Raw genomic sequence first — 24788 nt, forward strand, 5'->3', positions numbered from 1 at the left:
AACTTAAGGGTGTTTATAAAGCTCCTTCCAGGCAACCAGAATTTTCTGATCTATTGTAAGAATGCTGAAGATGAACAGGGTATTAAAAATATGGTGAAGAAGCGAAGTAGCATTCACACTTTGGAAACAAGCAGAATGGCAATTAAATAATAAAGTATTTAGCTGTTTCTAACTCTTCAAAAAGATCAGGAGTCTGAAGGTGGAAAACTTATGAAGGGTTTGACTTTAAATTCTGTCCTTGATCTGTAGGACAGGAAAGTGAATCCCTCCCAATCAAAAAAGAAAGCAAATGAGCACAGCAAATCTTTACATGCATTCAATCTACTCTGTATCTTTAAATGATACATTTGTTAGTCACTGGAGCAAGGACTGCAATCAGAGAGAGACACAGAGAGTGAGATTGTGAAAAAATTATGTATGGGAGACGGACTTTGTGACACAGACTGAATGTGTGGTGCAGTGTATATATGACTCAAACTGAATATGTGTGACAGTGACACAGAGTATATGTGCTGGGAGCTGCTGGGGAAGTTTCTGACAGAAGCTGCCCTCTGTCTCTTTAAGGGAAATCTCTCCCATTCTGCTGCCTCCTCCCTCCCCTGCTCTGTACTCCTGAGTAAGTCACTTAGCATTCATGCTTCAGACTGGAGAAGCTTCGATGTGCATCTCCCTCTTCCCCATTCCTGCTCTGCAGAGATGGGGCACAGGGACAGGGGAATACCCTGACTTCAGCACTCTCCTCTCCCCTCTACACCCTCCCACTCTGCACAGCTAGCAGGTGAATCCAAGGAGCAGCTCAGCTGCAGAAGGAACAAGGCCAGGGAGGGGCAGCTGAGCACGTTACTGGCTGTAAGTATGCACACTCTGGTAATCAGCTCGGCAGGCCAGAGAGAAATGCTTGACAGGCCAGATCCAGCTCCTGGACATGATTCTGGCCATCTCTGATTTAAAGTCTCTAAAGTTTTTAAACTATTAAATCTTTCTTACCCTTCCAGAATGAATATAATCCTTCTAAAAGGATTACAGCAATCGTCGGCCTCAGAGATTCTTGATGCTTTACTCACCCTTCAACTAGGCAGAATAAAAACAGAGGGATCAAAACCTTTAACCTGTGGGAACTTTTAAAAATATAACTCCTTGGATCCTTCTGCACTCCTGGAACATGTGTTCATGATCACCAGTTGTAGGTACTACTACTGTCTAGTGACAGTTTGCCATCAGATTGATTTTAGACATAACAAACATCAATACATTTAGGAGCTCAAAGCTGAAAGAAGTTTAGGGTTCCAATACCACAAAGGGTTTCACTGAAAAAAAATGGGTAAAAAATGAATTTACTTACTGCGTGTGTATAACAGTTAGCAGCATGTTCATAGCAAGTGGGTTTGTAGCGGCTGTTTGCTGGAGCTGGATGATTCATGAATCTGTTCAGATAATCATGGAATATTTTTAGAAAACTTCACATATTACACTCACACAGTAGCATCTAAATTAGAAATAAAAATCATTAAATCTGTTAACATATTAAAATATAAGCAAAGCCATATTTAAGATATCTGTATGGGGAAAAAAAAGGAAAAAAACAATCTGCAAGGAATAATAATAATCTGCAAGGAAGCTGACACAATTAAGAAATTCAATATATACTTCTTTCTGTGTCCCAGTCTATAGCAGACCAATCCCCTACACATGGGAGACACTTAATTCAGTAGTAATTGCATGCAAGACCATGCCTTAGTTTTTCCCATGGCTTCATCATCATCATCATCATCAATAACGGTGGGCTCAGCACCCGTTGGTGTCTGATGCCTCCCTCACTACTCCTTTCCATCTTTCCCTGTCCGGTACAGAGTGGCTTAATTTCTGTAGACTAGCTCCACACAAATCTACTATATCATCTACCCATTCTCTGTCCGGTCTGCCTCTCCTATCTGAACCGCCCATTAAGCTGAATACCTTGATTTTTTGTTCGTCGTTCATTCTGCAAATATGCCCAAATAGTTGTAGATTCGTTTTATAACCTTCTGCAGCAGGTTGTCTGTCAGCTGTATCTTTCTATATAATTCCTCATTGGTGACCTTCTGCATTCATCCTATTCTCAGAATCTTTCTATAACAAGTCCTTTTGAATGCCAATATTCTTCTTTTTGAATCTTTTTTTACCACCCGTCTCACATCTGTACAACATGCTGCTGAATGCATGTTTTCAAGATGCTCAGCTTCATTCCTAAGCTAATCGCTTTGCTTTTCCAGACCTTATCCATTGCCTTCAAACTTGCTCTTGCTTTTGCTATTCTAGTCGCTATTTCCTTCTTACAGTCTAGATCATACGTTATGTTGCTCCCCAGATATGTGAACTTCTCTACATTTTCTAGTTCAATACCATGTACACTGATCTTCGTTCCTATTTCCTTATCTCCAGATATCATTGTTTTTGTTTTATCGATGTTCATAATCAGTCCATATCCCATGGCTTGTTTAAATTAAAAAATGCTGTTCCTTTTCAGTTTTCTTTAAATATTCACATGACTTGGCAACTCTGAGTAATGGCCATATCTCAAGGGAATACAAGTTCAAATGGGAGCAATCCTGAAACCAACATTTCTTTTGTTTAAAACTGTAAAGATTTTTTCTAGTTCTATATATATTAATCCTTTGTATTAAGACAGCTGAGATATTGGTGTTTTTGTTCCATTAAGGGGCCTCAGTATGTGCACACTGAGTTTACCTTTTAACCTAGTGTTTTAGCCAAGGTCAAGATTTTGGGTCTCCCATCCAAGTCTAAGGCAACACTGCCATTACAGCAGAAAGTAGACAAGCTGCACAACTCCAGCTCCATTAATAACACAGCTGGAGTCAGCATACATTAAGTCAAGTTACTGTGGGCTCTTACAAAGCAGGGGGCCAAAAGGAGAAACTCTCCTGTTGACTTCCCTTACTCTTCTCCACCTAGGTAGAGGAACAAGGTACACAGGAGAGTGATCTGCGGTTGATTCGACAGATCTTGTTAAATTGACTGCTGGTGGATCGATCTCAGAGCATCGTTCTGGGCTGTAGTGAAGATGTAGCCTATAACTTTTTTCTTCTTTGAATGATTTGTTTTCCTGCTCTTAACACAGTCTCTTCTCCAATCTTTATGGGCCCATAGTATACAGAAGATCCTGGAGCAAAATTGGATTTATTCTAAATTCAAAATAAAATTAGGAGGAAGAGAAGGAGCAGGGTTGAACTCTCAACTTATACAAACAACCAACAATCCCCAAGGGGGGTTTGCATAGTCTTTTCACTGGCAGTAAACATAAGGATGAATGCATAACTCCCCACTTCCCAATGGGCGCTTATAGGTTCAGAGCTTACAACTGCATCATAAGCCCTGTTTATATTGCAAGAACTTTGTTTTTCTTGCTAGGTTTCTTAAGTAAAGAATCCTATTTTTAATACCATCCATTTACTACCCCATGATGTCAGACCAGTCCAATCTTCGCAGCTGAAGTTGTAGCATTTGAAAGTTAGTTCTTTTGACCAAATATAGTGTCCTCATTGTGAAAAAGAAAATAGTGACAAATATTTTTATCTATATATAACCAAAAATTTGGGCAAGTTAACATTGCTGCTAAGGACACAAATGTTTTTTACGCATGTGAACTAGACTGATAAATAAGGAATCCTGCAATGATTGATAAATTAAGAGGATATCAGAATAAAACTCTCCTTCTAAACTACTCCATTAACTAATGCAATCTCTGCATAGTTGCATTTTCTGTGTTCCCCAAAGAGATGGAACAAACACTGAACATTTACACCTAATTGCAGTGAATATTTACCATTTCCACAACTGCACTAAATCCAAAGACTAATTTAGCAGAACTTAGCAAATTTATGCCTTTTCTTAGGGCTCGTTGACACTAGAGGAGAAAGTTGACCTAAGTTATGCAATGCCAGCAACGAGAATAGCATAGCTGGGTTCAGTATACATTAGGTCGACTTTCTCCACCTTCCCCACAGTGGGAGGTTGACAGAAGAAATTCTCCCCCATCAGCCTCTCTCACTGTGTTGTGAGGAGTACTGGGGTTGACAGGGATGCATACCTCAGCATTAGGTTTAGCGTGTCCCACTGGATGAGCTAAATTGAACCCTGGAAGATTGATCTCTGCAGCATTGATGCTGTCGTAAATGCAGACATACCCTTATTCTCCAAGCAGTAGGACTGCAGCAAGAAGTAAACAGATTTCCAGGGCTTTGGAGAATAGAATTAATGTCCAGTTGCCGATCTCTATTCAACAGTGTTAGAGTTTATCTGAATATCATCTAGGGAGCCCAACAGGAAAGTCAATTTTGTTTCCAAGCTGGGAAAATACTTTATTTTAAATTGTAACAGAGAGGTAGCCGTGTTAGTCTATATTCTAACAAAACAAATCAGCACTCATGTAGCACTTTAAAGACTAACAAAATAATTTATTGGATGATGAGCTTTTGTGGGACAGACCCAATTTACCTGAAGACATGGGTCTGTCCCACAAAAGCTCATCACCTAATAAATCATTTTGTTAGCCTTTAAAGTGCTGAATGACTGCTGATTTGCTTTATTTTTAATTGTTAGATTATTCTAATGTCCAGGGTTAGATTGCTCTCGCACAGTTAAGTGCATTCACAACCACAGGAGACTTCTTTCCACTGATTACATCTCAGATGATTTTTCTAAATTTCTCCATGGACCACAGTGCTGCCTCTGAGGCCTTATTACATGTAGAAACAAAGGGGATAATTATATCTTGAGAGCTGACGTTAAAGCTTTTTGTATTTCAGGATTTGGAATGTTAACTGTTTCAAAACAACCAGACTTCTCATGATTCACAAGAGAAACTTTAAGATGGTTAACGGGATGCTCCATTACAGTACAAGTTTAATTAAATTACAAGTTTATATCTAAATGAAAATAAAGATCACCACCTTCATAGGAGATAGAGGATCAGGCAATGCATTCATTCAAGGACTGGATGAACTTAAATAACTTAAACTAAGACCTCATCTCCAAGAGAGTTTGCTGGTATACCATATACAGTGGAGATTAGATGGGTACTGCTTATAATGATCTACTTGGAATAATTCACTATAATTAATTATTATTATTTGTATTACTGTAGTGTGAGTGGGGAGACAGCATATAGCAACAACCGAGTTCTTGAGCCAGGATAGCTTACACAGGTTGAACCTCTCTAACCTGGAACGCTTTTGTCTGGCAACATCCATAATCCGTCATAATTTTCATTAGCCAGACAACCACTTATCATGGGTGTGGCCAAATTTCCCGCAGTCCCATAAAGTTTGTTTACAGCCACCAGTCCTGGCTCTCAGAGCATGGAAGTCTAATTTACCGCTAAATGTCTCCTAAGAGCCCAGTAAGCAGTGGAAGTGTTGGTAATGCAGCAAGACAATATTGACCTCCTGTGTTCTGGCCAATCTTCTTGTCCAGCACCTGTCAGGTCCTAAGGGTGCCAGATGAGAGAGGTTCAACCTGTACTAGTTTCCAGAATGAAATCAGGTATACCAGCAAAGAACATTTTTTCTGTTATAAACTGTCTGTATATTAATGCTGTTTGCTGGTATAAATGGGTTGTAAAGAATTACACTCCTAACTGTATTAATGTATTGTTAAAAAAAAAAATTACACCTCCAATCAGTATTATTGCACTAGCTAAAATCCCTATTGTAAAATTGGCCTCTAAGTGTGGAGAGTTTCATATTGAGTCTATTTCTTTAAATGAGATTCTAGAAGTCTGTTTGAAGGTTTCTACTTGGTTAATAAATTGACAGTGCAGCGGGGGAACTTAAGCTCTCTTTAGCAAGTCTGTCCATACTGGAAGAGCAGTATTACTGAGCTGTAATGTGAACTGAGCCCTGCCGTCTTTCTACCATCAATCTTTGCTACAAAAAATTGTGTTCTCAGGGAAGGCATCCATCCATTTAGTGACAATGTTCCCAGTTTTTTTACAAATGCTTTGTTCAAACATCAAGAAAACCAAGTGTGTCTGGGGAGTAATAAACAAGACGGCTTCCCCTTTGGATCTGGCAAAGGCTGAAAAATGCACTTCTATTGCACTTTAATAGGAAGATTTCAAAGCACTGTATCACCCATGAAGGAAAAAAAAGATAAAATATGGAGCTCTACCTATCTCACAGAACTGGAAGGGACCTTCAGAAGTCATTGAGTCCAGCCCCTGCACTCGCAGCAGGACCTATCACCATCCTTGACAGATTTGCTTTTTAATTTCTTTGCTCCAAAACCCTAAATGGCTCCCTCAAGGATTAAAGTCACAACCATGGGTTGAGCAGACCACTACTCAAACCACAGAACTATCCCTCCCTTCTTGCTTTGTGTGTCACAGGCTACATCTACACTAGCCCCAAACTTCGAAATGGCCACGCAAATCGCCATTTCAAAGTTTACTAATGAAGCGTCGAAATGCATATTCAGCGCTTCATTAGCATGCGGGCGGCCGCGGCACTTCAAAAATGACACGCCTCGCCGCCGCGCGGTTCGTCCCGATGGGGCTCCTTTTCGAAAGGACCCCGCCTACTTTGAAGTCCCCTTATTCCCATCAGCTGACTTCAAAGTAGGTGGGGTCCCTTCGAAAAGGAGCCCCGTTGGGACGAGCCACGTGGCGGCGAGGCGTGTCATTTTCGAAGTGCCGCGGCCGCCCGCATGCTAATGAAGTGCTGAATATGCATTTCAGCACTTCATTAGTAAACTTTGAAATGGCCATTTGCATGGCCATTTCGAAGTTTGGGGCTAGTGTAGACACGGCCACAGAACCTCATACACGGTTGGGGAAAAAGGGTCGTATGTGAGCGACACTGCAAGAATTAGTAGGTCACACTGACACACACTGTAGAGCTCCAAAAAGATCAACATTTATATGGCTGTGGCCACATTACCCCCTCCCTTTTGGAAGTGGCATGTTAATGAGGCACTGACATCACTATTCAGTGCCTCATTAGCATAGTGGCAGCCATGCGTGCTTTGAAAGTCCCGCTTTCGGAATGCACGCTGTCAGTGTAGCCGGGGGCCTTTCGAAAGGACCCTGACTTCAGAAACCCCTTCTTCCTATTTGGTTTTGTGAAGAAGGGGCTTTCGAAGTCAGGGTCCTTTCAAAAGGCCCCCTGTCTATATGGGGGGGCGTGTTCTGAAAGTGGCACTTTCGAGAAGTGCTAATTTGAAGAAAACTATGAAATAATTTTGCTACAACACAAAAGTAAAGGCTCCTAAAGGCTTAGGAGCACTAGGCAAGATACAGCAACTGGTATAATCTCCTACATATTTTAGGGTATTTGTGTGTCTCCCTACTTGTCTGTCCATCCGTGACTCCATTTCATTCAAGAACACTTCCTGAGCGATGAGAGCTAGGACTACCAAATCTGATATGCAGCTTCCTTAACTTAAAGCCAGGTCAGGGTTCAGTTGTGCCAGGACCCTGGGATGTGTGTAGAGTATGAGTGTTTTGCATTAAATGGAAAGGGAGGAGCAGTTACACTCATGAATGATCACAGCCAGGCAGCAAGTGCCCCAGCCTTGGGGAGCTGCCACAGGCCAGCAAGACAGCCCCCATCATCCGACCCTGACCCAGGGAGCAACTGCCAGCCACTGCAGGGACCCAGTGGCTTTGGGCCACAACTGGACTACTGTAGTGTAAATCCTGCTCTCCTGCCCCAGGCAGAAACCAGTGGGTGGCCTATGAAGCCCCCAGGGAAAGGCCAGTGGGCAGACAGGGTGGCTCCTATTGCCCTGGCTCGGCCCCTGGGACAAGCCACCACGTGAGCGGTGCACTCGCCCACCCCGGGCTGGACTGGGGCAACCTGCATAAGTCTTCTAGTTTCATTTACGAGGAGGAATTGATTGGAGAGGAGAGTCTAGTTGTTTAGCCAGTATGTAGATTTAATGTTTTTATACTGCACGCAGGTCAGCCCCTTCCCGTAACGATGAGAATCTCCCCTAACTTCCTTCAAAGTGCAGTAAAACATAGACACTTCCTGGATAATCTTCTGTCTGGTATCCACAAGCATTTATAACTGTGCCAAGTACCGGTGTGCACCACACTGACAGACTGCACTTCTTAAACTACTACAGGTCAAACCCCGCTAAACTGACACTCTCTTGTCCAACAACATCCATTGTCCAGCATGATTTTAGTTACAAAGAGCTGTTTTTGTATTGGGCCCTGGGAAGCACTCAGAATTATCCAATCTTGAAATGTGAGTTTGTTGCCTTATTGCAAGTTTTATTAGGTGTTGATTTATTTTGTTTGAGTGCAGGAAGAAAATAAGGCTAAAGAGAGTGAAGGTCACTTCAAAAGATTAAATACGCATGAAAAATGAAACGTGGTTTTGACTTCCACTGTGAAAGACAAGTGCAGACAATTATTCCTGTATGTAAAAGGATTAAAACGATGTTACTGTATTACTCTGCAGATATCGTCACTGGACCATGGACCATCACTAACCATGTTAATTACAAGATCAGGGGCTCATTCTCATGTACCCGCACCAATATTATATATGCCATTATGTGCCAGCAATGCCCCTCTACAATGTACATTGGGCAAACACTTTGCCAAAGACTGAATGGACTCAGAGCATTCATCAGGAATGTCAATACACATAAGCTGGTCAGTGAGCATTTCAAATGCGTGGGCCATTCTATTAAAGACCTGAGAATATGTGTCCTACAACAGACTTAAAAAACAGATGACAGAGGGAGATTCATATTCAAATTACATACTGGGCTTCATATTCAAATTTGACACATTAACACTTGGTATGAACAATTACCTTATCCTTTGATGTTTGTAATGATCTCAGGTGAGACACTTAACATCCCCCACCCCTCACTCCATAGATCTGAAGAAGTGGATCTGTCCCACAAAAGCTCATCACCTAATAAGTCATTTTGTTAGATTTTAAAGTGCTACATGACTGCTGTTTTGCTTTGTTAGAATACAGACTAATGCGGCTACCTCTCTATTAGTTTTACTTGTCTGTTTCTCCAAGAGACAACCCAGGAAATGTTTTTCAGTGCAAGAATCTTGAACAGCAAAGAAGTACTGTTGTTCCACTATTTTTTTCATTATTGGAACCAATATAGATATGATATAAAACAATTTCCTGATAGGACTTGAGGGCCCTGCTTGGAAACACATATAAAAAGGGTATTTTCAGTGTTACAGTTGTGTCATTAACTAGACCCCAAGAGGCCTAGTTACTGCAGAGCACAGAATTAGCATACACTGAGGGACCTCTGTGTTACAAACACTGGTCAATGAAACTTATGCCAGTGTGAAGTCACTGCAGTTAATATATAGCTTGTGCATGTATCTATTGGATTCTGGGCACCAGCACTGCACATATTCACCAGGAATGATTGTATTCATATACAATGTAGTACACCATGGATAGACAGTCCAGTGTGCAACTGACAATTGTGCAACCACTTGTGAAAAATGCAAGCAATGCATGGTGAGGCAGAAATGAGTCATGTGGGGGGATGGGTCTGGAAGCCACGTTTCAAATTTGACTCATGCAGATTCCTTCAGCCCATGTTGCCATTTTTAATCCCACAAAGGTTGTGCCTTTTGTAAAAATCCCACAAACCAATGCAGGACGGTCCACTGTCTCTGATAGAAGCAGGTAGCCTGCACAGCTCTGCACTACTGCAATAAGCACTGTGAACACAGAATGCACAATCCTCTGGTATTTGCCAAGACACAAAAAGCAGCACAAGAACATGTCATGATGTGCAGATTGCTGTGGGATTCAGCAAAAACCAATTCAAGATTGCTGGTGGGGTATTCACGAAGCAGATACAGTTGGCTGATTTAAGCTTCCAGACCTGAGAACAAGGCCTCACTGGTAGGACTGAGTAATAATGTAGGTTTGGGATAACAAGTAGTGGGTGCAGAACTTTCAGTTGCAGAAGGCAGCACTCCTGGATCTATGTGCCAAGCTTACCCTGGCCTTCTGGCACACAGACATCAGAATGAGAGCTGCCTGGACAGCTGAGAAGTGAATGGCAATCAGACCAGGGAACGCCTGCAGTGTTGGAGTGCTGCTGGTATGCAGAAAATCATTTGGACTGGAAGGGCTGATGCTGTCCAAGTGTTCAGAGCCATTAATCATGCCCTGCTATGCCATCCTGAGACCCTGAGTAATATGAAAGTCACTGTGGATGGATCTGCAAAAAGGGGATTCCCAGACTGCAGGGGGTGGATAGCTCACCTATCCCTGTTGTGGCACGAGCCCACCTTGCCACAGAATGCACCAACAAAAAAAAAAAAAAGCTATTTTTCTATGCTTTTTGCAAGCACTGGTGGAGCATTAGAGATGCTTCATGTGAATCAGCACTGGCTGCTCAGAGAAGGTGAGTGGAGCTTGTATCTTTACACTCACATGACTATTCAAAACGCTACAAGCAGGAACATTCTTTGCCAACTCCTGAACTGCCTCTAGTGATGTTGAAACACAAATCCTAGGAGGAACCAGCCTACCTCTTGCTCATGAAACTATACACCAGCCACCTTGACAGCACCAAGAAAAGGTTCAGCTATCAGCTCAATAGGGGCAGTGTGACTCGAATGTGCTTTTGATAGACTGAAGGAATGCTAGCATTGTTCACTCACATGACTAGATCATTGTGAGAAAAATATCCCAATAACCTGTTGGCTACGTCTACACGTGCAGCCAACATCGAAATAGTCTATTTCGATGAATAACGTCTACACGTCCTCCAGGGCCGGCAATGTCAATGTTCAACTTCGACGTTGCTCAGCCCAACATCGAAATAGGCACAGCGAGGGAACGTCTACACGTCAAAGTAGCACACATCGAAATAGGGATGCCAGGCACAGCTGCAGACAGGGTCACAGGGCGGACTCAACAGCCAGCCGCTCCCTTAAAGGGCCCCTCCCAGACACAGTTGCACTAAACAACACAAGATACACAGAGCTGACAACTGGTTGCAGACCCTGTGCCTGCAGCATAGATCCCCAGCTGCCGCAGAAGCAGCCAGAAGCCCTGGGCTAAGGGCTGCTGCCCACGGTGACCATAGAGCCCCTCAGGGGCTGGAGAGAGAGCATCTCTCAACCCCCCAGCTGATGGCTGCCATGGAGGACCCAGCAATTTCGACGTTGCGGGACGCGGATCGTCTACACGGTCCCTACTTCGACGTTGAACGTTGAAGTAGGGCGCTATTCCTATCTCCTCATGAGGTTAGCGACTTCGACGTCTCGCCGCCTAACGTCGAAGTTAACTTCAAAATAGCACCCGACGCGTGTAGACGCGACGGGCGCTATTTCGAAGTTGGTGCCGCTACTTCGAAGTAGTGTGCACGTGTAGACGCAGCTGTTGTGTCTTGCATAGTACATGGGAAAAGTGGCTGGCAGTATGGAAGTGGAGCAGCCCCTCTGCTGCGTTTGAACAGCCAGATATCAGAGCTATTAGGCTGGGTCTACACTTGCCCCCAACATCAAAGGGGGCATGGTAATCAGGGCAATGGGAGATTATTAATGAAGTGCTGCAGTGAATACACAGCACTTCATTAGGCTAATTTCCTCCATGGCAAATTCGAAGTGTCCAACTTTTGAGGAGTAAAGGGACTTCGAAATCGCACAGGCACTTTGAAGTTTGATGCTTTGAAGTTGCGGCGGAGGAAAATTAGCCTAATGAAGTGCTGCATATTCACTGCAACACTTCATTAGTAATCTCCCATTGCCCTGGTCACCATGCCCCCTTCGAAGTTGGGGGCAAGTGCAGACGAACCCTTGGAAGAACTCTATGTGCAGCTAAGCTGCTGAGGGAAGGTTTGACAAAACACCTGAACACATCATCAGCAGTAATGCTGTGGTGGACTGTGCTTCTGTGGGCCCTGACATTTTCTGGGCTGTTAGGAATGGTCTGGTGCTTGCCCAACATTTATAAAAATACTTTATCAATGCACTTATTAGTTTGGAGGTGCTAGTTGTATGTTTACAATTATCACACTGTGATCATCACTGATCCCATGAGTTCTGCTGCCCTGCCCAAGGTACAAAAAGTGTAGTCTTTTAGTTGCACAAGGAATTATGTTGTGAAATAATAAAAGATCCATTATATTCTTAAAAATAGATTTTATTGGGTACCAAAGCCAGTTCATAGAGATGATGTACAAATAAAAAGCCTAAATGTAATAAGAACTTCAGAAATACAGTAAAAGTGATTTTATTCTCCACTTCACCAATCAGGAAGTTCTATAAAGCAGCACATCTGATCCTCCTGAAAAAAAAAAAAGTCTGATTTATAGTCTGGTTGGTTTCAGGACTCACATACTCCCTTTCTTCCAGAAGCAGTCACATGGCTACTTACTCCAGTTCTCTCTCAGTTAAATGGAATATTTGACTAACTAGCCCCACTCCCCACTTCTTCTACAAAACAGATAACAAAGCTTTTACAAAACTAATGGGGAAAGAACATTCACGTCCACTTCAGCTACACATACAGCAATCATGCTTCCCGCAGATCAGTACTTAAACCATGGTTGTCTTTGCTGTCTCCCAGCGTGCAGTGGCCAGGACAGGGATCCAGCCCCCAAGGCCTTGTGGAACACCAAGGAGCAGCAGGTGACAGTGGTGCAGAAGAATTCCATTTTTACCATCTCTCATCGATTACCAAGGGAGAAAGTCCAGGTTTGTTAATCCCGCAGGTCCACCTGAATTTGTAGCATTTGTGTTTCATGCATTATGCCCTGGTGCATCTCCCTCTCCTTTTCTTGATGGACCTGTCTCTTTCTCCTCTTTATCTGGCCTAAGCATACCACAGGTGCAAAGGGAGGACCCCGAAGGCTATAGCAGCCACAGCTACAGATAAAACACACCCAGAGGTATCCTTGTAAGTATAATCAAAACAGAAGGGTTAGATTTAGAACTCCGTTCCCTCCTGGCCTAAAGTTTTGAACAAGCTATACTTATTGACATTACAGCTTTAGAATGCTTGTGCATCACTCTGCAAGCCCAGTCAAGGTTAGCATGGCCAGCCAGAGGCAGAGGGAAGAGAAATGATGAAAGCCTTGCTCTATTGTTTCATTCAACCAAAGTATACAGCAATGGCCCTGAATATGGACACCATTTTCCACAGCCAGTGGTGATTTTAGCTGAGCTCTCTCCCCTGAGGGTGACAAAAAGCAGAGAGAACAAAGCTGCTGCTGGTGACCTGAAACCATGCTAGCTGTCAACTGCAATGCCACCTGTCACAGCTATCACCAACTGGAGCGGAAAGGTGTCCTACCGAAGAGGAAGAAACAAGGCAGCCTTCCCTAGAAATCTTCGGGTGAGGACTGTGGAGTGTCTCCCTGAAGTTTAATTGAGCACTCTCAGGTGGATCTAAGGGATATCCCAGTGGATGTAAACAAACTGCTCCACATGCTGTATACTCTCTGCCTATCTCTAGTGGGGAATGAAAAACAGATAACGCTTTTCATTGCGCCACTGCCTCTTGTAGTATGAGTAAATTAATACATCAAAAATAGACAGGTTCTGCTAGCCTGGGGTTGGGTGCATCCAAACACTGGAATGGGAAACATGTTCACACACTTACCCAAGGTTCCTTCACCTTCCCCAAGTCACCCGTGCTTGACTGCCAGGACTGACTGCAATGCAGAGGAGTCTCAAACAGATCCTGACCAGCAGCATGGCTTGGTTCCTCAGTCGCATGTTCTCTATCTCCCTCCTGGTACTGCTCACCCACCTCCTGCTGTTCCTGGCAGAGGCCTGTGTATCAAGTGCCTTGGAGGTGCTGGTGGGGCATCCCCGAAGTATTGCCTGCAGGTGATGTTAAAAGTGGTGGGTCTCTGGCACAGCACTGGATTGACTGCTGGCCTTCCAGTATTCCTTCACCATCACATGGCTCTGTGGAGGATCCCTCTTGTACTTCATCTCCCACGTCCCCTATGTACTCTGCTCACAGACATCGATCTTTCAATAACTGCTCCATAACTGTGCCTGCAGAGCCTCTTTCCATCCTGAAATCCCAGACCTCTGGTCTACTCCAGGCAGTAGTGCATATATAGAATGTGCAGTCAGCATGGTCAGGTGCACCCAAGGGAAAGCTACTTCTCTATGCTCAGCTTAGGGAACAATCAGGAAAAGGCATTTCGGAAAGTTGCACGGTTTTGGAAAGGGGTGTGGTTTCACATCTCTGCTGACCCTTGGGGAGCAGAGTTCAGGGTTGTGACCAAAGCAGCGTCAGGGCTCCTGGGGCAGCTGCTGGCAGATTGGGTTGACACAGATCACACAAAAACCACGAGAAGTCCTGTGGCACCTTATAGACTAACAGATATTTTGGAGCGTAAGCTTTTGTGGGCAAAATATCTGTTAGTCTATAAGGTGCCACAGGACTTCTTGTTTTTGAAGATACAGACTAACTCAGCTACCTCTCTGATATAGATCACACAGTGAGTATATGGATATAGTTCAGTGCTGTTTCAGAGGATGGCATAACAAGGTGTTAACATAGGCCAGAGACACAAATTTAAATGTAGACACCCACAACTAAGCAGCTTGTGTCAACCTAACTGTAAGACAGACAAAGCCTGAGTCATTCAGGGCCATCAGGTAAACATGGTGATTTGAAAAGGAGTTGCTGGAGAGAATTTGGACCATGTTCAGATCATCAACGCTAACTGCTCTTTTGGGGATCTTGCAGCTTATCACTAAAAAAAAGACACATGGGGTCCTGGTTTTCTTGACTTTGTGGTACACTAGACCTTAGTGTTTATGAAAGTAATGGAGTAATAATGCTAATTAGAAACCAACTCTGAAGACTAGTCTAGGGAAGCTTCTCCCACACAGCTCTACTGATGGAAATCAATGCTGACATGAGACTCCTTCGGAGTTTACCAATCAATTGTGTCAGTCAAGGACATTTGAAAGCACTGAAGTATGCCTGAAGGGAACCAAACTTTAAAATGAAGTACTCACCAAACCAAAAGGCCCTTGGATCAAAGGCAAACTAAGTACTTTACGTCTTCACTACAGAATCCATGTGAAGGAAAGCGTCTTCATTTTACAGATGGGCGATGATTACATTAGTGAGTTTTGCCAACAAAACCCAGATTGTATCAAAAAAAAGTACACAAAACAAAACCTGGCAGAACGTCCACACATCAAATGCATTTGTCAACAGTTTGTTGACAAAACTCAGCCCTTTCACCTGAAGCATTGTGCCTCTCAGCCATGAGGCATAATGCTGCTGTCAACAGAGTCTGTCAAAAAAAAAATCCACGCAGATGACCTGGGGGGACCGTCTCTCGACAGACAGGGCATCCAGAACAATGGGCAGCCCTGTCCGCTGTGCTTTTAGGTGACTGTTTTGTTGAGAGAGCAGCTGAGCAGTCAGGCTGCTCTGATAACAGAGCAGTGCACTCTCCCGATTGGCTTTTGTGTGTGGCAGCGCTCTGTCGACAGTTTTGCCGGGAAATCTCTTCCGACAGCGACTTCTGTCAACAGATCTCTGTAGTATAACCACAGCCATGGGGAAAACAATGAAGACAAGCAAATGGCTTGCACTATTCATACTAACTTCTTCATATTACAGTTTTCATACGAACACATGTACCACTTCCTGTTTAAACTACTTGAACTTTGAGACTAATCTATTTGGCAGTCTTAAATGACCCTCCACCCCACAAAAACAGACTAACCTATTAGATTAGTAAAAGGACAAAACTTATGTTAAGTTTGTTCCCACATGACTGTGTTCTATATTTCAAAGGTAAATTATATAGAATTAAATAGTCCTAGATTAAGGTCAAGATTTTTTTGAATTGTACTAGGTACCATGCTGAGTTTAAAAAGATAGTATGAGCATTGTTTGTAGCTAAAGTGCTACTTCACAACTTGATTTTATTTCTTCTGTAAACAGACCAATAGCCCACCTAACTGTACACTCAATATTATGTCAAACAGTGGGTTCCATCCAGAATTGTACAAAAAACACCCACAAGAATCCTGACAATTTTGCAATATAGCATTGACTTCATTTAGTGATCAACTTAAGCTCTGAAATATAAAACAATAGCTTGCACAGTTCTCACCTTAGCTAATTAACTGTGTATGGTGTTATTCACACAATGGTCCATTTTTTAATTGTTCAGAAGTGAATAGTCTATGAAACTAAATACTGCAAAATAAGTTACTTTAAGCCTCAGGAATTTCCATTCATCCATTTTAAATGTGTTGCCCTTTTGTTTTAGTTGGTGCCCCTCTGTTTTTGTACAAGTAAAACAAAAAAAAAATCCATGATTGACAGAGTATGAGAAAAATACAATGCCAGGAATAAACTAGCATCAGCAGAGGAACAGATTTCACAGAATTCCACATTTAGATGCCAATGTAATATGCATAAGGAACCAAAGAGAGACAATGGCTAGACAATCCAAGGGGGAGGTAGGAAGAGAGTGATTTCTATTGTTCCATTCATTCTTTTATTTTTCCCCAAACTGTCGTAACATTTTGTCAATAAAAATGAATTCTGCATCAAACTTGTTGTTTGCAGTCTAAAAGACAGCTATTTCTATTTCCCTTCTTCCTTTCCCAGATTAAAGAGAACAAATGCAATCCTTTCACAAAATAAAAACTACCACATGGTTTTAAAGCATACTTAATTGTTGTACATAACTGTTTGAGATGTTATTGACTACTACACAGGATTACAATAGAGGCAATAGAACGCAGAATGCTTCAAAACATGCATCAATACAGAACTAGGTTGCACCCATTTGTCAGGTTCATCACTGAATAAACACTCCGTTCAGAAGTAGCATGAACTCTGAAGCCAACATAACATGGCCATAGAGTCTTCTTGAAATAAGTGAATGCTGAAAGTTAACCCAAGCCCACAATATGCTTTCAGTCTCCATTATAAAAATAGAGATTTGGTGTTTAATATTTTCCCAGGGCCTAATCTAAAATTCGTTACTACTTGCCCCTCAAAATTGTGAAATTAAGGTGGCAGAGCTCAAAATGAGAAGAAAATTACAGAGAAAGTCTGGGAAAGAACAAAAGAAACTCATGAAATGCTGAAGCACACATATGAGGGGCACCAATACAAAAAGCAGGCATGAACAACGTAGAAAACAGGTCCAATCAAGAACCAATTAATCTCTTCCCTCACCTCAGTCAGTGGCTGTGTTCCTTGTAAGATGTGTGCTTGTGTGGTAGGTTTATTTCTTTGATCTTTGAATCTTTACCTTTCGGTTTTGTGGCTCAAAAGTCAGAAAAAGAATTATGAGATTGAGATGAGCAGGTATACCCTCTCTTGCAGAATTACAGTCACACCTGCTAGGGTGGGAAGGGAATACACCAGACGTTCTACTCACTTGGGAGGCTCTCAGTCATTCAAAACTTAAACTTCAGTGTACCTGACATTAAAATAAGGAAGCACCTGGGAAAACCTAAATGCTTATGTAAGTACGTACCCAGGTCTTATTGTTACACGAGCTGACCCATTTGGAAGGGAGGAGACAAGAACAAGGAATGAGGCCAGCATTCTAATTCTGTCTGCCAATGGACATCTCATTTTTGTATGCACAGTAGTGGTACCAGTTCCAATCCCAGGATATTACAAACACAGTTCGGGTGAGTTAATCTCTTGCACTGGACCTATTTCTGTTGTGGAGAGACATATGTTTTGGAGCCTCACAGAGCTCTTCCTCAGGTATGAGCAACCTAAAAAGAAGAGCAGTCAGTGGCCCTGTTCCTCATAAGAGGTGTGCTTGTGTGGCAGGTTTCACAGGCATGTTTTACAAATAAAGCCAGGGGAGGGGGAAGAGAAAGCTCAGGAGAGCTTTAAATACCGCCCAGCCCATTATCAGAGCACCCACACCTTGGTTTTTGGGCCTACTGGTGGTGCTCGTTTGCATGTGCCTCTGTACATACAGAAAAAAATGATTCTGCACAAGGATGGGAAAAAGAAAACCCCTCAATCCTCCCACATGCAGAGAAAAGTTTAAGGGGAACACAGGTCAGTGGGGCTCAAAAGCTTGTCTTGCCCATCAACCAAAGTCGAGTCAATAAGAGCAATGACCTCACTCTCCCTACCTCTCTAACAGGCATGGAAAGAAGCTCGCATGGCCTGAAAAGATCCCCTAATATTTAAGGCTCAACCACATCAGAGCACAAAAGACCATGCCGGCGCTCGTGCCCTGCCAACACTACTCCTCCTCCCAACTCAGCTGTCTCCTACAGCAGCCAAAACAAGCAGCCAGACAGAATCATCCCCAGGCATCCTACCCTCTGCAGACCCCACAGCCCGCCAGCCAGCCCCCACAACGGATCATCTGGAGGCTGGAAATCGCCCGGCCAGCGGTTGCACAAGCAGGGAGCGCTGGCTCAGGCCGACCAGAGATGAACCTGTGACAAACCGCAGGATGCCTGACCCTTCACCCACTTAAAGGGAAACCCAAAAGCTGCTGCTGCTGCCGGCCTGCGAGCGGCTTCCTCTTAGGCAACACGCGAGCGCCTCCCCGCGCGCCTGCCAGCCGGCAGAGCTCCGGGCCGGCTCCTGCGGGCCACACGCCGCTCATCACCGAAAGAAGCAGGCCCCGGCAGGCAGGGCTTCGCCCGCGCTGGGGAGCGGGTGTTTCTCGCCGGGAAGGCAGCCCCTGATCCCCAGCCTTCGCCGGGCTCCCTTTCACGATCCGGTGTTTGGGGGCGCGGGCGAGGCAGGTGGTAGGTAGCCCCTGGTCCCCCCGCCCCGATCCCCCGCAATGATCCCGTGGGAGGGGGCGCGGGGAAGGCAGGGGGCAGCCTCCCCTACCCGGGAAGTATGGGCTGGAGGGGCGCTCGGCGTGGGGACCCCCGGCTCCCCGGGGATGGGCGCTCGGCCCTTGGCTCACCTCCTCAGCCTCTCCTGGAGCAGCCGCATGGGTGCGGGCGGGCGGCGAGGGCCGGGGGGCTGCGGGCGGCGAGGGCCGGGGTCCGGGCCCTCATTGGCTTACGAGCCCCGCGGCGTGTGCGGGAGAGAGGGAGCCGGGGAAGGGTGAGCGTGCGGCCGGGGCTGCACTTTATCCGGACCCTCGGCCTGGGCTTCCCTCCGCCCCAAGCCCGCCCACAGCGCCGGCGCCTGGCAGCGGCGTCCCGCCCCTCTGGGCGCCGGGCCAGGGAGGGAGAGAAGCCGGAGACGCGGCGCCCCGGGCCTGCCTCCAGAGCCGGCGACCGCACGAGGCAGGGGGTCCGCAGCGCCCGAGCCCTGAGCGCTCCCCTCAGAGGCTGAACCTTCCTGGGGCCTCCGGCGCGCTCAAACGGGAGCGCCGCCCTGGGGTTCCCCTGCCCGCGGGGGGAATCTCGCCCCACGTTGTCCCAGCTGATTCGGAACGCTGCGCGCAGCTGGTCAGATCGCCTTTTAGAATGGAGGAAGAAAAGAGTGGGGGTGGGGGGAGCCCTGGTGCTGGCGGACAGCTGGTATTGTCTTCCTGCAGGGGCACCTCAGTGGTGGTAGAAAGAAAACCCTGTTGGAACTGAGCACAGATCTTTCCTAAGGCGAGAGGAGAAGACTGGGGGTGCGGGAACTAGGAGTGTGGGGGTGGCTTGAAGTAGTTTCCATCACAGGCAGGTTTTATAAGTTTTTTCAGTGTCTTTCAGAACCCCCCCAACCCCCATCCCTGTTACACAGATTGTTCTAATGCCCCTGGGAAGAAAGGGCAAAGTCAAAGGAAGGAAAGATCTAAGGCAGGTGTCAGCAGCCCCTGGCAGGGGTGCAAAGACTGGCAAGCAAGCTGATTTTCATGGAAATGCAAGAGGGGAGCTCAGCCCAGCCTCTCCTCCCCCATGCATCCCGGAGCTTGCTCAAAGACATGTGGCCTATAGATTAACAAAAGACCAGCTAATGCTACAAACCACCACCTACATGGTAAAGGTCTGCATCTTAATTTATTTATTAATGAAGCTGTTGTAAGTAGGACTACTAGTGACTTTAAAAAGTATCACCGTCACTTGGACAGTACATAGGGGTCAAAAGGTCACCTTTCGGCACTTTGCCTCAGAAAGGTTGCTGACTGATGCGTCACAGTTTTGTTCATTGTTTTTCAGCACCCCCAACTCCTGCTATGACAGTTATTGTCTGCCACTCGGGAGAAATGGCAAAGTAAAAGGAGGGAAAGATTGAAGATATCCAATGTTCACTGCTGCATTATGAGCCTAAGGTCAGGTCTACACTTCAGGGGAAAAATTGATTTAAGATATGCAACTGCAGCTGTGTGAACTGAGTAGCTGGTCTTAACGTAGCATAAATCGATTTTTTTCCTGCCATCCCCACAGTGGGAGGTTGATGGGAGAAACTCTTCCATCAACTTCCCTTACTCCTTGTGACAGTAAGGTGTACCAGTGTCATTGATGGAGTCCTGATGATTCAGTTTTTCACCGCCCTACTAGGCGTGCTAAATCAAACCCTGGAAGAGCACCATGGCGTTAATCTTCCTGCAGGTGCAGATGTACTGTGAGACAAATTATTCTAAAAGTATATGAAGGAATGGCAGGGGAGGATGAAAGATGAGAGCTAGGACAGGTAGGTTATGTCTACACTAACCCCAGAACTTCAAAAGGAGCATGATAATGAACTTAATCAAAATATGCTAATGAGGTGCTGCCATGAATATGCAGTGCCTCATTAGCATAATGACAGCTGCAGCACTTTGAAAGTGCCACTTTCAATCTCATGTGGCTTGTCTACACGGGGTCCTTTTCAAAAGGACCCCAAACACTTCGAAATTATAGGAATAGGAATAAGGGGGTTTCGAAGTGTTCGGGGTCCTTTTGAAAAGGACCCATGTAGACAAGCCACGTGTGATCAAAAGTGTTGGTTGTAGATTTTTAATGATGTATTGCAGGGGTTTGAGTTGGGGGATTTGCTCTTATCCTACTGACAGACTGAAAACCACCAGACCTCTACCAAGCATTTATAAAACTGAATTACCCACTGGGGGAAGTAAAAAAACAAATTGACAGGGCCAGACAAATACCCAGAAACCAGCTACTTCAATATAGGCCCAAAATATGTCCATGACTCAAAGCCCTGCAATGCATCATTAAAAATCTACAACCTATTCTGGATCAGGATGCTACACTCCAGAAGGCTCTAGGTGAAAGGCCTCTCCTTTCCTATAGACAACCTCCTAACCTGAGAAAGATTCTCACCAGCAATCCCAGGCTACGCCACAGTAATACTAATCGTGGAACTTTTCCTTGCAACAAACGCCACTGCCATCTTTATCCACATACTTATTCTGGGGATACCATCACTGGACCTAACCGTGTTAGTTACAAGATCAAAGGCACATTTTGGTGCACTTCCAGCACCATTATACACCAACAATGCCCTCATATTATGTACATTGGACAGACTGGACAAAACCTTCATCAAATTAAAAATGGACACAGAACAGACATCAAGAAACTCAATACATATGAGCTGGTCAGTGAACACTTCAATGGAGTGGGCCATTCTGTTAAAGACCTGAGAATTTGTCCTGAAACACAAAGAATTTAACAACAGATTAGAGTGAGAAATTTGTGAGTTAGAGTACATATTCAAATTCAACACATTAACATGTGGTATGAACAGAGACATTAATTACCTCATGCGTTACAAGGACTGCTTCCCTTCCTTTGATGCTCATAATTATCTCCAACAGGACAATTAATGTCCCCCCACCTCTCACTTCCTTCCTTCAATCCTACTTGATTTGTCAGTTTTTATTGCAATTTTTTTTTTGGTCCTCTGTACTTCTAAATGTCAGTCTGTATTGGAAATTAAATTCATCTGATGAAGTGGGTCTGTCCCACGTTAGCTCATTACCAAATAAATCATTTTGTTAGCTTTAAAGTGCTACATTTCTGCTGCTTTGTTTTGTTGGAGTACAGACTAACACAGCTACTTCTCTGTTAATATTCTGACTAGGCATGCTAAGTCAAACCTGGGAAGATCAACTGCCAGTGTATCAATCTTCCTGTAACTGTAGACAGACCCTAAGGCAGGGGTGTGCAACATGGGGGGTAGGCTCCCTGGGAGGTGTGAAATTTCATAAGGGGGTTCAGCACAATCACCTGCTGAGTCTTAGGCTCATTCACCTCATTTAAAATTTTGAAATATGTTACTGTTTTTACGTATGTACATTCACATTTCTATACCAAATAATAACAGGAAGAGAGCACTAAACCCAGAGAGCCCACCAGAATACATGGTCATATTCTGAACATCTGAACAATCTAAGAGCAGCAGCTTTGCCTTCCCTCACAATACCCTACCATCTGTGGCTGTTTTCCTTTGTTGCTCTCCTAGCAAATCTGTATAGTGAAAGTATTAAGAAAGCACTGGAAACTATCATGAAACTGCTGCATCACCAGACTCGGGCTGTTAGCAGAGCACAAACCCAAGGAGAATAAAGCAGAAAGCATGTGTGAGTGAACTGTGTACAATATATCCAGTCAGACCCTCTAATCCCTCCTGGTACGTGAGTCATATTTTTCTGCCCACTTCCTCTTTATTCCTCTTCTTTTTCTCCCAGCTGCCGTTTCTTCTTGTCATCTCCTCTTATAACCTCTGCTTCATGTTTTTCACTGCTGCCTTTTTATATTTGTACTAGCCTTCTCAGCCATGTCTACATGAGCAGCCTCTGTCGACAGAGATCACTGTTGATGGAGAAACCTCAGTAGTACCTCTGCCAACAAATAGCATTTACACACAAAGGCAGATCAAAAGAGCAGGCTGCTCTGTTGACAGAGAGCATATGCCCTCTTTTGACAGAATGGCTGATCTGAAACCCTGCAAACAGGGCTGCCCGGGGAAACGGAAGTTGTTTTTGTCGATAGAAGGGGTTATGTGGGCGCTGTTGACAAAACAATGTCGACAAAGGCATTATACCTGCTCAGGAAGAGGTATAACGCTGAACAGCTGAGTTTTGTCGACAAACTCTCAACAGAATGCTTTCATTGTGTAGACGCTCGGTGAGTTTTATTGACAAAACCTGCCCATGTAAATGCAACCCTCCACTCCTCATGTGATGCACCTAGTTTTTCTCTTGAAGTTTCACACAACTGATTTCTCCCACAAAATTCTGTAGTAACGACAAATTCTTATTCTGTGCTAGCCTTATTATTTACAGTAGCAAATGACCTTTTCTTTTTGAAATGAAAGTTATTAAGCATTCACATGTAAGAGCCTGATCTTGAACAATACCATCCTTAGTACCTGCCATTCCCACTGAAGTCACCTCTTGAATTGCATTCCATGTTTTAATGACTCAAACACTATATCGTGTTTTGTAAATATCAGAAAGACTATACTGAGATCTGAGCCTCAGGGCTTAGTAAATACAATTTTAAAAATTGGTACCTAGCACAAAATTGCAAATATCAAAGTCTTCCAAACCTGACCATTTTTATTATGTTTGTAAATTTTTAATAAAAAAGCTTAGCTGCTATTTGACTACTTTATTTAAAAGTGCTCCTAACACTCGAATTGTATTGTCTAGCTTCAGCTGGGACTGCATGTTTAGATGTGTCATGTTTGCTACAGAATTGCCCTTGGTTTCCCTAAGGAATGAACCCCCAGCTGCAACAATATATTTGTGCATTTAGAAACAAAATGGCCATCTGTTGAGGATGAATGACCCAGGAGATTGCTGATAAGATACTGAAGCTTTCACCTCCTGTTTGGTGTATTGACTGCAGCTCTGCTCAACAATAGGGAAAACTGTTAGAAGGGGCATGGGAAAAAATTGATACAGGCCTGTATGTAGGAATTTCTATTTTGAGGAGAGGCCGGAGCTGGGTGGGGGGAGCTTTTTTCCTAAATGTGGACCGCATTTTTTTTTAAATATCAGGAGTTCAAAATAGCTGTGCAATGAGTGTGCCTAAGAGAAATTAATAAAATTTGAGTGGAAATACTGATTGGTAAATTTTGTTATATTTTGTTTTGTTATTGGTAATGATTTTGTTATAACACAATAAACATTTATACAGCAATAAAGTTTTATGGAAATTACTTTCTGGGATCTTGTGCTATCATAAGCGAAAAAGAATATTCCCTGTTCCCGTCCCTTTCCTAGTGATAGTAGCCAAGGGTATGCTGGGAAATGTAGTCCCTTCTCTGCTCCAGGGCCAGCTCTCCAAGCATGGAGTTGGCTAAGGAACTACAACTCCCAGAGTGCTTTGTGTTTCCCCATCATGTCCTGCAGGATCTCCCTGCACAACACAGCAGGGAGGAAGGGAGAGAAACCAGACATAGAGGAGGGTGCATTAAGACCCATCACACCCTTTGTGTGTACAGGCCTGTGATAGTTTCAGTATAGATTGTAATAGATGTCCACACAACAAATCTGCAGCTCATTGCAATGCTTAGTGTAAGTCTCAGAATAGAGAATTAAGAGTGAATGGGTTGACACAGGGTATATGTATATTACCTGCCAGATTGATGGGCAGTGACTGGTTCAGTGGGGATTGATTTATCCATCCAGATAAATTGATCACTGAGTACTCTCCCATCAACTTTGGTTCTTCACCAGAATAAGCATAGGTGGAGTTGGCAGGACACCATCTGCCATCAAAAACACCGCAGCAAATAGAACTAAGTATGTTATTCATGTAGCTGAAGTCATGTCACTTAGATCAATGTCCCATGGTGGTGTAAGGTTAGGGCTAGCAGTTGAGCCTTTCTTTCATTTCAATTTCAGGCTGGACTCACAAGTTGGGGGAAATGCAAAGAGAATAACAA

At 44.1% G+C, this 24788-nt stretch overlaps 1 protein-coding gene across 2 annotated transcripts in view; it reads right to left on the bottom strand.

Annotated features, from left to right (window-relative positions):
• MMD (monocyte to macrophage differentiation associated) overlaps positions 1 to 19121 on the bottom strand; it is a 38096-nt gene extending 18975 nt beyond the window's left edge. For both annotated transcript variants that reach the window (XM_075014581.1, XM_075014582.1), the window contains exons 1-2: positions 18916 to 19121; positions 1343 to 1424 (exon numbers count right to left, since the gene is read on the bottom strand). In XM_075014581.1, the coding sequence (XP_074870682.1) occupies positions 1343 to 1424; positions 18916 to 18944 (111 nt within the window). In that variant the 5' untranslated portion in view covers positions 18945 to 19121. The remainder of the gene's footprint in view (positions 1 to 1342; positions 1425 to 18915) is intronic.
• Between the last annotated feature and the right edge of the window lie 5667 nt (positions 19122 to 24788).

This window comes from Carettochelys insculpta, chromosome 20 (assembly GCF_033958435.1).
Source record: "Carettochelys insculpta isolate YL-2023 chromosome 20, ASM3395843v1, whole genome shotgun sequence".
In the NCBI taxonomy this organism is placed as follows: Eukaryota; Metazoa; Chordata; order Testudines; family Carettochelyidae; genus Carettochelys; species Carettochelys insculpta.